General features: G+C 39.4%; 1 protein-coding gene across 3 annotated transcripts in view; it reads left to right on the forward strand.

The window, feature by feature from the left end:
- The first annotated feature begins 7,049 nt into the window (after positions 1 to 7,049).
- The window catches only part of CHODL (chondrolectin), a 28,372-nt gene continuing 19,545 nt past the window's right edge, over positions 7,050 to 15,876 (forward strand). For all 3 annotated transcript variants that reach the window (XM_069870538.1, XM_069870543.1, XM_069870552.1), the window contains exon 1: positions 7,050 to 7,155. In XM_069870538.1, coding sequence (XP_069726639.1) covers positions 7,065 to 7,155 — 91 coding nt within the window. In that variant the 5' untranslated portion in view covers positions 7,050 to 7,064. The remainder of the gene's footprint in view (positions 7,156 to 15,876) is intronic.

Raw genomic sequence — 15,876 nt, forward strand, 5'->3', positions numbered from 1 at the left:
GGGGAAACACAAGACAATCTTACTCCAGTATTTATCATGTCCCTCTCCTTTTATTCCTGCATTTCTGCTTCAATTAGTCATGACTCCATTAACTTGCAGTCTACACAATTCAGTCAACAGAGGTACAAGAAATCAGCTCTGCACACACACTCACGTCTTGCACTGTGAACGTATCAAGCCTGATGTAACGCATAGTTTGGTCTATTTTGACACAACATACAAGATACTTTCTCTCACTCCCTATGTATCAATGGGCTGACTAAGAAACGTGAACTGACCTATCCAGGCCAGGAGGCACAGACTCAAATTACAACTTACACGAGGTAGACTTACAGTAACCTTGCCAACATCAACATTGTCTCTTCCTTCTTCTGCTTGGGAGAGACAGAAGCAGGTGTACTACAAACTTCGTAACACAAAGCTGTTTGCTTGGTGAGAATTCTTGCTAAAAATTGCATGGTTTAATAGAATAATTTAGGAAACAGAACAAGGTTATGAAACAAAAGCTTTTGTTGCTTTTTTTTTCTTTCTACCTGAAGCTGATTTGTTGAGACATTGAAAACAGGAAACATTGAGGCAGCAAACCTTGTTCTACTTAAAAAAACACCAAGTCCTTCCCAAAAGGAATGAGAGATAGAACACATCCCTACTCCTCACAGCTGCCTGAGTAGTCTCACCTCTCCGGCTGACAAGTAGATCCCATGCCTCAACATTAGAAGGCAGCAGAATCTGTAGGAGGAAAACAGGCTTCTTGGTGAACTGAGATGAAAAAGAAAGGTATGGCAGGGAACAAAGAAGGCTCTGCAGGTGTAAGAGACTATGTTGGACTATGTTTGTCTCAACATTGCTGCTGTATCACTACCACTTCCTGGCCTCAGTATCCAGTGGCTGCGGAGGAGTACGCTCAGATCTGCCTAGCCTTGTGAGTGCTCAAAGAGCTGCGATGCTGCATTTTGTGCTTCTGACTCTCTTTTGCTAGCAAGTCTTTGGGTGGATCCAGACAAAACACCGTCTGTCGTGAGTGCTGCAGTTTGGCAGGACCTGCCTTTCATAAACTCATGTTGAGTGGGCCTGGTCACCCGGTTGTCCTTTATGTGCTGTGAGATGGTACACAAGAATGCCTTGGAAGGAGGAAGTTATGGAAAGCACCTCACCTCGGTGAGCTGCATGCAAGAGAAGGTTTGCACAAGAAGCTCTAGCACATGGACAGCTCATGCCCTAGTGCGTGGACAGCTTGTGTGAGACGATGCAAACCAACCACACGATGCCTCTGCGACTGGTGTGATACGACGTAAACCAATCATATAAGGATGCTCTGTATATAAGAAGGACCCACATCAATGTGGGGAGCCTCCTTTTTCCCTGACCGTATTGGAGCAAGTCTCTGTCCCACTACACCAAGACCAAGCCAACGGTACATTAGTGGATTCTTGGAGGTGGTAATTAGCTGCATCTCTACTGTTCTATATCTTAGGAATTCTGACTTTTCCTTTCTTTTCCTCTCTGTCCTATTGCTGTTATCCGTTGTTATAGAAAATAAAGTTCACAAGGTTGTATGGCATCTGACCTCATTTGTGTCTTAATCTTGCTCTTGGGATCGTTAAAGAACCCTCCCTGATATTGGAACAGGACACCATATTACTGTTCTCAGGAGGAAATTGGGAGTAAGTAACACTACAGAGTTGCTTTCACAGATTTGCAGGGCTTCTGGAACGTGATTCAGACTTACCAGGAACAACAAGAAAGAGCTGAAGGCCTCAGTATTAGCAAAGTTGGAGAAACCTAGCACTGAAAGGAGAGGATTGATACAGGCTAACATTGCAGAGTACTCCCAGTAACATCCATGGAATTATCAAATTAGAATAACAGAGCAAGTGGTAAAAGAACAAAATAAACATTGCTAGAGCTGAGAAAAACTGAGAAATGCATTACAAAACAGTGCTTAAAAGGAAACACCACTACGTCCCCAAAGATAACACATGATGCTTACTTTGTCTCTGACAACCTAGACTGACTCCTTTTGTTGGTAGGTACAAGTATCTCCAACGGTAAGAGGAAACAGCAAAGCTCAATCCACAGCTCAGGTTCCACAGGGAAAGGAAGGATCCCAAGAACTGCCAGGCAACCTCTGCAGCTGAGCAGACCTAATAGTTGTAACACTTTGTTGGTTACCACATCTTCTTTGAATCATGTTTTCTTTTCAAATGCCTGAAAGCAGCTGAGAAAGAAAGAATGGGTGTGTTGGCCTAGTAGACACACTTTCAGAAACAAAGTTTTTCAGAGAAAAAAACCACTTCAGCTAAAGAAGTGTACTCCCTCTCACTTGGTTATTGATTTACAAATGCGCTTTATCGACCCTCCTAACAAACTTGTCCTGCTCAATTGTCACAATAGGAGTTAAATGTAATCAGTAAAACCCAGGTCTGAAAACTTAATGAGTGAATCTTATGACATTCGTGAACAAATGTGCTGTTCAGAAAGTTGATACAAAATTTCAGACAGAAAAGATTTTTATAAAATATATAAGCACAAGACAATCAAAATGGTCACAGCACAAAGGAAATGTGCAGTGCATCTTTCCTGCAGGGTACAGTGGCAAGGTTTACATAACTGCTGCTGGTATCTGTAATACATTGAGAACCTAGCATCCAAATGAGGTCCTATCATCATCTTTGGTGCACAGAGGAAATGGGGTAATGCAGTGAGAAAATAATACTGATCTCAATACTTCTACTCTCACAAATTTCATACATGATATTTGACAAATGCAAACAACCAGGATCTCAGTTCTCCTTCAGACATATCAGGTAAAGATAAATAGATGCTTGCACTCATCCAAAGATGTAACAATCTCCTCCAGTAGAGACCAGCTGGGTTTGGAAGCTGGGCATATGTCTTAAGAAAATATTACTCTGCATTTGCTACTTCCTCTGAAAGGACAGAGAAAAAAGTGTCTAGAATTTCACTCAGCTGTGAATTCTGGTGAAGTATGAATTCTATTTTTACTCAGAAAGATTAATTTTCTAACAACAGTTGTTTTTGATTACCTCCTTGCCTTGAATGTGTTTTCATAATAAAGCTTTAAAGATGTCAAGGTGCTTATCTTGGCAGTTTCAAACACAACTTACTGTCTTCATTTGGGACAGAACTATTGCTCACTTAGAGTTAATATTTTGTGCCTGGTTTGAGAATCAAGCTTAATTAATATTCAGAGTTTCATTCTACTGATCAGTCTGATCCAATCCCCAAAAATATTAATAAATTGGGTCTTTAGCCATGAAGATTTTGCTGAAGCACTAGCTTTTTTAGTATTTTAGGGGGAGCATGGTATTTTAGCAGATATAAGATATCACAGTTTAAGAATACTTAACAAATCTGTGAACTTAAAATTTTTGTGCTAATGTGTAAAAATACCCTGTGGGCTTTAAGAAACCCTGTTTATCTAAAACATTTTGTTCATTTTTTTTTTAAAGCTACTTCTGCTATATGTTACATCTAAATGGATTATAATCGAAGGAAATTAAATTACTTTGGTCTTCCTTGGCAGAACTTGGAGTAACTGTCAGTCATCCTGCATTGCATGTACAGCCATAATGCACAGTGCAATGCAGCACTATGCAGAAATGTCTGAGTTAGCACTGAATTAGCTGGCTTCAGAGCTGGACAGATTAAGGTGGGAACAGTGCCATTGTAACTGGGGTATTGCAATTCAAGCCAGTGTGCTTTGCTGGCTCCAGCTATGCAGACCACTAACTCACAGGTAGTTTGGGAATTTCCAAGTGGCACCATATTGTGTCATATTCTTAGACACTCGAACAACAGATGGTGGTATATTTCCTTCCTTCTCTCCTCTGCCCTGCTCCTTTTTTGGTTTTGACTTGCATTACATTTATGGGTGGAAGGTACCTCAGATGCTACTAAAGGAGGGGATGAAGAAAGCTTAGAATTTCTCTAATCTCTTCCCTCTAGTACCTCTTACATCTTCTCAAATGCTTTTAGCATCTGTACTGAATTATTTTTCCACAACTATAGAATAAAAAATCAGTAAAAAAAGAACGCTACTATAGTCCCAAGAAAATTGGTAGAAGCAGCTAAGTAGCTTAAAACTTTTTAGAAGCCAATGAGATGAGACAAATGGATAGAGCCCTAGCAAAGTTATTTAATAAATTACCCATGTGTAAGCCATTGTGCATCGTAAATGTAAAAAATTGTTTTCTCCTCCTACTTTCAATTGTATACTAGCACAGCTTCAGAGACTGCGTCATCTAGGATCATGGCAAATGACAGATGAATTTTAGGTATGAATAGGAAAACTAAACAGGAAATGAAAATAATTATTGCTAAGAAATGAACTGAGCAAACACCTGTAACTCAGATTCTAAAAGGTATTTATGAAACAGAAGTGTAGAGCATCTCCACTTTGGTGAATGGTAAAACAGAAGAGCTCTTAAACCAACCCAAAGGGCAACTATTCCAATTTAATTTCCCTTTTTTTCCCTTTAGGCTTGTTTGAAAATTGATTATTGATACAAAATAGTAGCAAAACTGTTGGCCAAATCTGGTCTTCCAAGTGTTTTAAAAGCAATAGCGAGAAACATATTAGCATTTAATGATCATATTTATTCACAAATTCAGAGGTTAAATACCATTAAGTTATCCATTGATTCAGCTACATTATGGAAGCAAAATATTCAAATTTTCCCATTTTCTTCTGTGATATGGCAAATAATTTGGCTTAGACCAAAAGCTAACCTAGAAAAGTACCTAACCTCAATTTGAAGATAGCAATATCCTGAAAGCTTTATATTCAGGTAAACTATTCTCTTTCTAATTTTGTATTCTCCACATTTGGAAATAAAACCTTGCAATGCAGCAAAATAAAAATGCCAGAGAAAAAACATTCAGAGAGTTATTTCATGGATGAACAAATTATTAGGATTTTGCAATAATCATTATAAACTTTTAATGCACTAGAGGTTACTTGTTTTCTGAATACCAGAACACTGAAGTGTGCATTGCTGTTTTTGAGTTGTAATATGTTTATTGTAATTTGTTAAAATGCTATGTTGCTCAGTCGCTTCAAAATGCCATTCTGACTCTTGTTCGCACATTGCAGATGAAACCACAGTACCAACAAAATGAACATGTTTTGAAGACTATAAACCTAGTCCCAGCAGTGAATCCTGTTTCCATCATTAGGAAGACCCAGATGAACAACTGCAAATTATGCAGTTGCCAGGTCTGGGGAGCAATTATTTTTAATAGAAAGTGAAATTAGCATTTCCTGAAAAAAGGAAATATACTTCAGCCACGAAAAGGACACGGAGATGTAGGCAGATTAAAAGGTAGCTTCTTAGCTGATGTGAATTGACACCAGGTAAGGAAAGCTCCCTGATGCAGTATCACAAGGCTCTGTGTTTTCTTTCTGCAGGAAAGAAAGCAGCAAGTGGCTGCTGAGGATGAAGACAAACCTGGGAAGTTTTTGGAGATCATTACAGAAATGCAGTTTGATCTCAACACAACTGCACCTTTTTTTTTTTTTTTCCCTCAAGAGTCTTGTGTTATGAGAGGTGTAGCAAAGATCAGCAGAATGCCAGAGACAGTCACTCTGGATACAATTTTGGCTAAAAGCACTGGATAATTTACTAAAGACAGAATTTGTTTTGTTTCCCTCTGCATGCTGCTAATTCCACTGGAAAAGAGATGATGTTGTGGATGCCTTGAGAGTTTCTTTAACCGTGCAAATATATGACTCATTTCAACATGGCTTTAGGAGCTGGCAAGCTAACAAAGTTTTGCAAAGGCCTAAGAAAAAGAACGAAGACCTTTTCAGTATGTATGGCTAGTATTGAACATAAGATTCCCACCAGTTTGGAGGTTTTAATCCTTTACTATCCATATGTCATTTCTGAGACAGCAGGAGACTTTACACTCTAGAAAACTTTCAACATCTTTCTAGTTTTCCCCGCCTCCTTTGGCTGAACATTACTTGAGATCCACTATAATTCAGACAAACTTGAACTCCCTCACATTTGCAACACAGAAATAGGTTATAGACATATAGAGCTGAAAGGCTTTGATTACCAAAGAAGTTTCAAAATTCTCATTGTATTTAACACAGATTTTGGTCATGCTCTTCTCTTTCTGCATGCCATCAGTTTTATATAAAGAAAAGGTTGAGCCTCAGATGCCATGGAGATTTAAGGTAATGTCTCCACTGCAGACTGTATGGTTCAGTATAGAATCATAGAATCACTAGGTTGAAAAGGACCCACTGGATCATCGAGTCCAACCATTCCCATCAATCACTAAACCATGTGCCTGAGCACCTCATCCACCGGTCTTTTAAACACCTCCAGGGAAGGTGACTCAACCACCTCCCTGGGCAGCCTGTTCCAGTACCCAATGACCCTTTCAGTGAAATGTTTTTTCCCGATGTCAAGCCAGAACCTACCCTGGTGGAGCTTGAGGCTAGTATGACTAGTTTTACATTGGTTGCCCAACTCTCCTATAGAAGTAGAAAAAATTGGTTACTCACTTCGAAGCCTAAAATCCACATGTTAAAAAACTGTATCAGTTAAACAAATACATAATTATATTAAATTAAAAAAGAAGTTGGTGGCAAAACACAGCATTTTCTCTTGCTACTTATAAACTTCAAGGATTTTTTTAGTAAGAAATTGGTCTCAGGTAGCTTTGATGCGGTTAGGAAATCATCAAATATTTTAAAATCCATAGTAATCTGAGATCTATTGCTGTGGGGCTGAGACGAGGGCTGGGAATGGGGCACGAGCAGGGTCCGGGGCTGAGATTGGGGCACGAGCAGGATGCATCCTCCGTCGGGGTCAGCCGGGGGGCGGCTCGGGGGCGGTCCCAGCATCCCGCCCGGTCCAGCCCTCGTCGTGGGGAGCAGATATAGGCAGGGATGCGGCTCGGAGGGGAGGCGGCGGCGGGCAGCGGCGGGGAGCACGGGCGCGCATCCTTTCCCCACGGGCGGGCAGCAGCCTGCCCCGAGCCTCAGGGAGAGCCCTTCTCGGCGGGGAGAGGGCAGCGGGGCCGCCCCCATGGGGTGCGGAGGCGCCGTGGGGCTGGCGGCGGTGCTGGCGGCCGCCACCATGTGCGGGGCAGGGGCGCTCGCCGGGCGCGTCCTCAGCGGTGAGTGCGGGGGAGCGGGGTCGGGGCGGGGAGAAAGAACTCGGCGAGGGGAAAGAACTCGAGCAGAACCCGCTCCTGACACGACCCGCGTGGGGGAGGCGAGAGATGGAATCGGGTCCCGCGAAGCCGCGGTGCGGCGCTGGCTGAGGATGCGCGTCCTGGCCGGGCAGGCTGGGCTGGGCTGGGCGCGCACCCCGGGGTTGGAGGCGGCTGTGGTTTTGGGTCTTCAGGGGCTCCTGTCATTGTTTAAAAAGGTGGAGCGTGTACTTGCGACGTTCTCTTCTTGTACCATCTCTGCGGGAATGTTTCATCCTTTTTGTAATATAGTTAGAGGAGGAGAAAGCAACACTGTGTATTTCCAGCACACAGATGCGTGTGCTCAGAAGCTGCTAAATTTAATGAAAAGGCTGTTTTGAATCGCATTTTGGGTCAAATCGTGCAAGGTGAAGCCGACAGGCTCTTGGAGGCGTGTTTGGTGTGAGAGGACATCCATACTTTTGTCGTGAGACAAAGATTTACACACTTGATTGCGCTTGTTAACAAGTTATGTGTTTAAATTTCTGTATGTGCAGTTAAGAAAATGTCTCTACAAACTGATTCCAGAACAATGCAAATTATTTGTAGCCAGTTGTTACAGGGGCTGCAATGGCAGTATGTCAAGAAAACTTTTTTTGCAGTTTTTTGTAACAAACTTTTGGATGCTGAATTCTGCTAATTTTCATAGTTGCTGATAGAGTACAGTCACTAAACTGTTTTGGTGATGTCTTATTTGAAGCAAGTTGACGTGCAGAAATGAGATGTGCTGTTGGGCTTTCGGTGAAACTATGTCTTCCAGGAAACAATAACGAAGTGCAGGACTTACAGTATTTTGAAGAAGCTTGCCTGCCTGTACTGTACCCTGAAATATTTCATCTTCCTGTTATAATGTGAATTGGACAGTCATATGAATTGTACAGGAAAGCTCTTTGTTTAACAGTTTATATGAATACTGTGTAACACTTTTATTTTAAGGAATGGTGAAGATTAGTCATCCACAAGGTGCATTTTGCATTAGAAGTCTCAGTGGAGGAGTCCCTGTGTGGCTGAGAAAACCCAGTGCCTTAATCTTCCAGATGAAGCTTCTCCATTTAAGTGAAATATGTGGCCAACTGAGTTGAGGTGCAGCTTTTAAAGCAGTGTGTAATACACATACTGCTTAGCCAGACTGTTCCTAGATGCATATGAGGCTTTGCAGCTTTGAAAGAATACAGGCTCTACCCCTCATTTCACTGAAGCTTTTCAAAGCATATGACAAGTCTCATGTCACTGTATTACGTGGCTAATATTTGCCTGGTAGAGTACAGGAGAGGATTTGAAACCACTTACAGAAGGAACCATTTGTGTGTTATCAGGTATTTTAGCTGATGCTGTATTCATTAGGTAAAAGGGGTCCATGCTAGGCAACAACAGCCAAAGGTATTCAGTATGCACATGCCAGAATATTCTGAAATAATGGCAGAAGAACTCTTTATTTGTCACAGGGACCACACCTCTATCCCTCCACATGCATGTGGATAGATCTAGTACTAGAAGTAGTTCACAATTTTTAAACAAGAAATAGAAATAGTACTATGGAACTATTGGTCCATGTGTGCTGTCCTCCACCTTACTTTCATCTAGCTTAAATGTATGTCAGAACCAACACTTCTATAGACTTAAATAGGCTTTCATCTAAAATTATAAGTCTACATCTACAGACCTTTTTTTTGTGATAAATTGTTAATTTATTCCTTAATCATGATAATCTAGAATAAATGGGAATCTCGCTGGCCTCATTCCAAATAAATTAAATATAAATTAATTCTTACCACTTACACAGAAACTGGTCCTGAAACTGGCTTGAGTGCTAGTTGGACCTTGTGGAAAAATTCTCATTTACTGCAGTAAGTTTGCAGCAGAACTAGCAGTAATTGCAATATTGCAACAATTTTGACCAGAGTGTCAAGAGTAGAGAGAAGGAAGGATCTGTCTTTTTAAAATGCCATTTCCTTAGGTAAAGGGTTTCTGTTTCTTTGTCCCAGTACGTTAATTTTCCCAGGATATAGTAAAAACAATTATTTGCTTCAAACTATTCAGATTTAGTTGTTACTTCTTCATCATCTTAAATCTGGGAATCATTGAAGAAAAGAGAAACAAATGCTTTGTAATTTTTAATGTAGTTAGATGGAAGTTTTGTCAGCAGTGCTCACAGCCTCCATATCAGAATATCTAGTGTTGCCAGAGAATTGATTCTTAAAGAAAAAAAATCAAAGCATGCTCAAGAGAAACTGCTGAGTATGCCTTGCTGCCCCATGACATCATGAAGTACATGAAGTGATGATAATGCAGTTTGCAAAGATGCAATTACTTTAAGTATCTATTGGGCAGGAAAGATGCAAGCTAGCCTTGTTACTAATCATGTAACTGCCTGTGTATTAATCACAAACATTATACTTTAATGACTCCTGTTTGCTGTCTTTTTGTATTGTTATGGCTTTCTAAATTTTGCTCTTTGCCAACGCTATGCATCAGTAGTAGATTAAATACTGATATCTAGTATTTTGAAGTATCATGTATCTTTTTTGGTGCGAAAGCATTTGGATATATAAAACACTAAATGAAGAAAAACATTTGGTAAGCCATGAAATGACAAGAGTTGCTTTTAAACTATAAACTTACTTGTTCAGATGCCTTTAAGAATGTGGATACGTTCATTTGTGCATGTTATGATCAGATTTGAGTTGGTCGTAAAATATTGTGAAGTAAGATAATTAAAGAAGTATCTTCATGGGTAATGAATTGAACAGAGATAACAAACCCTTTCTCAAGAGACACAATGTAATTTAGTTCAGTGTCTTGGCCTGCCTATCGCACTTGGGTTTTGTGTGTCAAACTTTAAGTGTTTCCTGTAGATGAAGCCTTCTACTGGTTGACTTTTTGGGCACGGGCTGTTAATTTAGTTTAAAATTAACAGCTCAATTTAAGAAAGTATGATTTTAAAAAAAGCCACTGCCAGTGTCATCTCCAGGATACTTATGCAGCAGTTGTGTATTGAACTCAACATTTTGTTGTGAATACCCAGCATCCCGTTTCATACTAGAAAAACTCTTACTGGACATGCATGCCCACATGGTACGAGATCTTTTTGTTCAGTTATAGGTCTTGGTAATCACTGAAGCTGAGACTCTAAGAACTGCAAGGGAGGTTGAGCACTTAACTCTCATACACTCCTTCTTTAATTCTACTCCTTATGCACCCATTCTTTGCAGTGCCTTCTTGGGGACAAATCAATGATCTACACTATTAAAATGAAATGAGGTGATGACTCTTGGATAAAATGCATGTTTCTACTAAACATGTCTTGTTCCTAATCAAGACATTGCATAATACCCTCTGGGAAGACATTTTGTATTAGGTAAACTGCTGTGACTGGTAGATGAGAATGCAGTTTTGAAGTTTTGATAATCTGGTGTGATGGTGGATTGAATCCTTCTATAGCAGAGTAGAAATACCAAAGTACTTAAATCAGTTTCAGGAATCAGACTTCTAGATTAGACATGATCCCCCTTTATCAACTCTGCAAAGCTTACCTAGCCTAAGATGGAAAGCTATGCTGGTGGCCAGCCTGTGTCTCTGTTCAGGGGCTAAGGAAAGAGTGATGAAAAATTCTAGCATTTTGTACCAGGTGAGCATGCTACTTTTCCAGGAATACAACTTTTCATTCTTGGTGTCTTGTTCAAAGATAGAGAAAGGCATTGTAATTTTCAAACTCATGATTGCTAAGCCCCAGTACCCCACTTAGCTAATGGGCCCAAGAGAAAACATCTGCTCTGGAGGGAGCTGTGATAAATAAAACATGGGACAGTATGGACAGTCTGCTTGTCTGTCACGTGGCTTTTCTTGTTCCCAGTGAGACAAGGCTGGTGTTCTGTCCCAGTGCAGCAGGTACGTGCAAAAATTCTCATCTTATAGAAGTCATGTTCTGTACCTTGACTTGTCTTCTCTGTAGTTCAGCTCTGATCCTATGTAGATCAAACTTATTGATTATAAGATGTTCGCATGGAACATGCTCTGGTTCATAAAGTGCTCTATGTAGCACTGTTATTAAACTAATTCTGAAAGCAAATTTCTCTTTGCAAATCTCTTATGGATCAGGAAAGAATGTATAGTGCTAATGTGAAATAAGTCAGGTGAAATAATGACTAATAGTAATTTCTTCACTGTAATCCCATACTCATACCTATCACTCACTAGCTGGAAATTATTTGAGTCTTTTGCTGAAGCACTCCCTGCTCTTACCACTGACAGATGGTAGGACCTTCAGTTCCAAGCAATCTTAAGAAATACTGAGACCTATCTAAACTGTTGACATGGTTTTAACTAAATCTAAATGTAGCTGCAGTATAAAGCTAATCACTCTAGGCTTACTTTATGAGCAGTTAATTTTAACATAGATCTCAAATACTGCAGATACACTCTAAAGATACCTGTTTCTTTCAGTGAGGTCGGTGAACCAGCTCAGATATGGACAAGTACATTGTAAATTACTAAATTTTGGTGAGGTGAATCCTATTGTATATCTCAACAGTTTCTTCCCATACAGGCTTGTATACATATGATGGGAATTAACCAATTATGCCTTACTTCTATTTGACTTCATTATAAATGATAATTTACCCTGAGCGAAAAATATTTAACTTATTTCTCTTCCCCTGAAATATATTTTTGCCTTAAGAGTGATAAGATCCATTGTGGGTTGTCTTTTCCATTTTTTTTTTCTTTTAGTAGAAGGTGAATGAGCAAGCACTTGCCTGTTGCTTTCTCTTTTCATTGTGGAAATACAGTGAAAAGATGGGCACTCTACTGTGAGATGGCATATAAGATGTTCCGCCGTAGGAAATTTGAAGTTCATACACCACATCATATAAAATTTCACTTATATCTGTGGCAAGTACTGGTATCTTGGTAAAAAATCCGTGAGAACACACTTACTTGGAAAAAGACACTCAAATTTCACTGAAGAAGAATTAAGAGAATGGATGGTGCTTGGTCTGGATAATGATTGATGAAGAGTGTGTTTTAATGACTAAAGATTTATGAACTACTTTCAGAAGACATAAGCAATCAGTAGAAACTCTCAGAATTGCTTAAATTTATGCCTCTGAGAAATCATGTTGAGGGAATCTATGGATATATACATTAGGTATTCATAAAATGTCTGCTTGTTTGGGACAGGAGAATGCCAGCCTAGGGGAACAGTAAATATTCTCACACATTATGTTTAAGCCATTCAGAGTCTACGGTTTTCATCAAGTCTATTCCACAATGTGTTAACAACCACTTGCTGACTGTCTTAAACTTACTGTTTGTATCTGGGAGATCTGATCTGTTCTTCACAGCTACGTAGGAAACTATTGATGAACTGACTTGATTTGACAGCGTTGTCAGTGTTTATGCCAGTATTTATGGGTTTTTTTTATTAAACAACTGAAATGATGGAACACTTGGTGTGTGTCTTTAGGCCTTGGTATATAAAAATTTCATTATGTTAGTGTATGAGTGTGAGTATGTATGAGGCTTTTCAGAAAAATGAAAACAATAAAGCAGCAAACAGCATCAGCAATGTTCTTTTTTTTTCTTTTATTTTTTTTTAAAGTCCTGGGTAAATAATCCACATCGTGGTGCAGACTTCCAGAAGTGTAGATCTTTCTAGCAGATCATATCTCCTCTTATTTTTAATAGATTTGAATAGATTCTATTGACATTTGAGTGTTATCATTGGTCTCCCTGCTTGTGACTGTGGAAGTGAACAGGGTTATTTATACCCATGAGTAGTGTTATACTCCAGGAAATTCTGCAACTTTTTATCAAACATAATTAATTGTTAGGGAAACTTGAGGTCCTGAGTATATATTGCAAAAGAAAATGTCCTGTGCTTATGGTGACAATTTTCTTGTTGCAAATTGAGAAGATGCATATTGTGTCAGCCCTGTGACATACCCATAAAGTTCATATGATCAGAAGAGAGGAAAACCATTATTACAGGAAAAGCTAAATGGATCTCAGGCTTAAATTTACGATATGCTAGATGATGCCAAAAAGTAGGTATATTTCACTTAGAAGAAAGGAAAACTGTCAGGGCTTTAATGATTAGATGAAGTAGGGGAGGGAGAAGTACTTGGGAAATACTTTATAGATTTTTTTTTTTTTTGCACTGGCATATCACTCGAATCAGTGACTAAAACTGTTTTATAAAAATGGATATTTATTTTCCAGTTGAAGACACTTACTCTGTATTGATTTACATAATTGTAATCGTATGTTTTCCTGCAAGGGTAATTATGGATGGTGAAGTGTTGATTAGCTTCAAATGAGATTTAGACTACAAGCTGCTACTTTACAGCTCCATTATCTGTAGCTAGAGATCCTTGCCATGTATGCCTGAGAAGCTAACTATAAGAATTAAATGTATGTTTTATATTCTTTGTGAAATGAGTGAATAAGCCTATTGCTGCTTGGTAAAGATGGTAGCCTTTCATGAGGGCAGGTGTTCCAGTTTCCAGTGCTTTAAAACCAAGCTGGTATCTGAAACACCACAGCCCTGATATTGAAAAATCAGAAAAAGTTGTAGTCTGCTTTAACAAATCTTCCCAGTGCTTTGTTCAACACAATGAAAAAATTATCTATGTTGACAAGAAATCCTTGCTTGTGTCTTTATAAGACCTAGAACAGTGCAGGTTCTCAGCACACAGAGGCTTTAACAGACCTCCCCAAATCTATTTAGATCAATACTTGTCATATTTGTTCAATGTATGTATTTTCAACCACCTATTTTTTTCTAACCAGCTATCTCACTGCAATATGCAAGGAAGCTATCACATTTTGTTTTAATTGCATTTGTATTCAGCCCAATGGCAAAATCCAGGTGTTAATGATAAGTAATATTAATTATTATTATTCAAACCAGCACTACCCAATGCTCCTTTACAAACAGACTGTATCCTTTCTGATTACTCAGTTTTGTAAAAGTGTAGCTATTATGAGTCTATTGAGAACGATTGTTATTCAGAAATAGCTAAGTCAATGCCTTGTCCCCCAAAGCACTTGGAAAAGCAATAGCGTAATGAGTAAAGGCTGACATATATGTGAAAACTCAATTCAGCAATAAATGAATTGAAAATCACTTCATATGGCAAAAGAGAAAATAAGACAGAGACTGGACTGGGACAAATGCTTCTTGTGTAGCTTTATATTCTGCATAACTGTACTAAATCTCTATGTATGGATACTAGAATACAGTACTTTCTTTTTACTTACATCTTCCACCATCCCCCATTTTCTTTCCTTGCAATGGTTGCATTAATCCTAGAGATGGCTGTTTGGCTGCTATCTGAAGACCTCTGTCATCTCTGATAACTCATAACACATGGGATGGTTAATGGCTAAAAATATATTATCTGGCCTGTGTTTGAGAGAGAATAAAAAGAATTTGCCCTTTACCTACCATTTAATACTTGTTATCAATACCTCTATATTTTTATATGCTAATGCCTAATGATTTAACAAGGAAGGGACTCCATTGTGATAAATATTGTAAGAAGTCTGTCTAATAGATGTGTTTTGTTTGGGAGAGGTTGGAGCCAGCCTCTATTATGCTCTGTTAGGGAAAGGCTGAGGTACTTAATGAATTCTTTGACTCAGTCTTTAATAGTAAAGTAAGATGTTCTCTGGGTGCTCAGCCTCATGAGCCAGAAAACAGGGAGGGAGAGCAAAGCAAAGCTCCCATGATCCATGAGGAAATGGTTAAAGACCTGCTCAGCCAATTAGACATTCACAAGTGTATGGGGCTGGATGGGATTCACCCAAGGGTATTAAGGGAGCTGGCAGAAGTGCTCACCAAAACCCTTTCCATCATCTACCAGCAGTCCTGGCTGACTGGGGAAGTTCCACTTGACTACACCCATTTACAAGAAGGGCAGGAGGGAGGATCTGGGAAGCTGCAGGCTTATCAGTCTGACCTCGGTGCCGGGGAAGATCATGGAACAAGTCATCTTGTGCGCTATCACACCGCACATGCAAGACAACTGGGCAATCAGGCCCAGTCAACATGGATTTATGAAAGGCAGGTCCTGCCACGCTAACATGATCGCCTTCTATGACAAGATAACCTGCTTAATGGATGAAGGAAAGGCCTCAAGCTGTGCCAGAGGAGATTTAAATTGAACATTAGGAAAAACTTCTTCACAGAAAGGGTTATCAAGCACTGGCACAGGTTTCCCAGGGAGATGATTGAGCCCATGTCACTGGAGGCTTTTAAAAGATGAGTACATGAAGTGCTTAGGGATATGATTTAGTAGTGGACAGGTATCGTTGGACCTGATGATCTCAAAGGTCTTTTTCAACCTAGGGATTCAGTTTCTATTAAGCCATCTTAGACAAGTGTCCACATGCTAATGGCTGTATGATATGATGTATACAAACTCATCAGCCTATATACATATCTATCTGAAATACAACTACTTAATAGACATGGCCATCATTTATTTTATATAAGCCCTTAAAAGGGGCTTGGAGACTTTGAAAGTTCTTACGAAAGAAAAACCATTTTAGAGAAACTGTACTGGAACAATCAGGCATAACCCCTAATCCAGAAAAAGTATAAATCAATAATGAATATCTCTTCTCACTACAGACTTGTTTAGT

Source organism: Phaenicophaeus curvirostris, chromosome 1 (assembly GCF_032191515.1).
Source record: "Phaenicophaeus curvirostris isolate KB17595 chromosome 1, BPBGC_Pcur_1.0, whole genome shotgun sequence".
Classification (NCBI taxonomy): domain Eukaryota; kingdom Metazoa; phylum Chordata; class Aves; order Cuculiformes; family Cuculidae; genus Phaenicophaeus; species Phaenicophaeus curvirostris.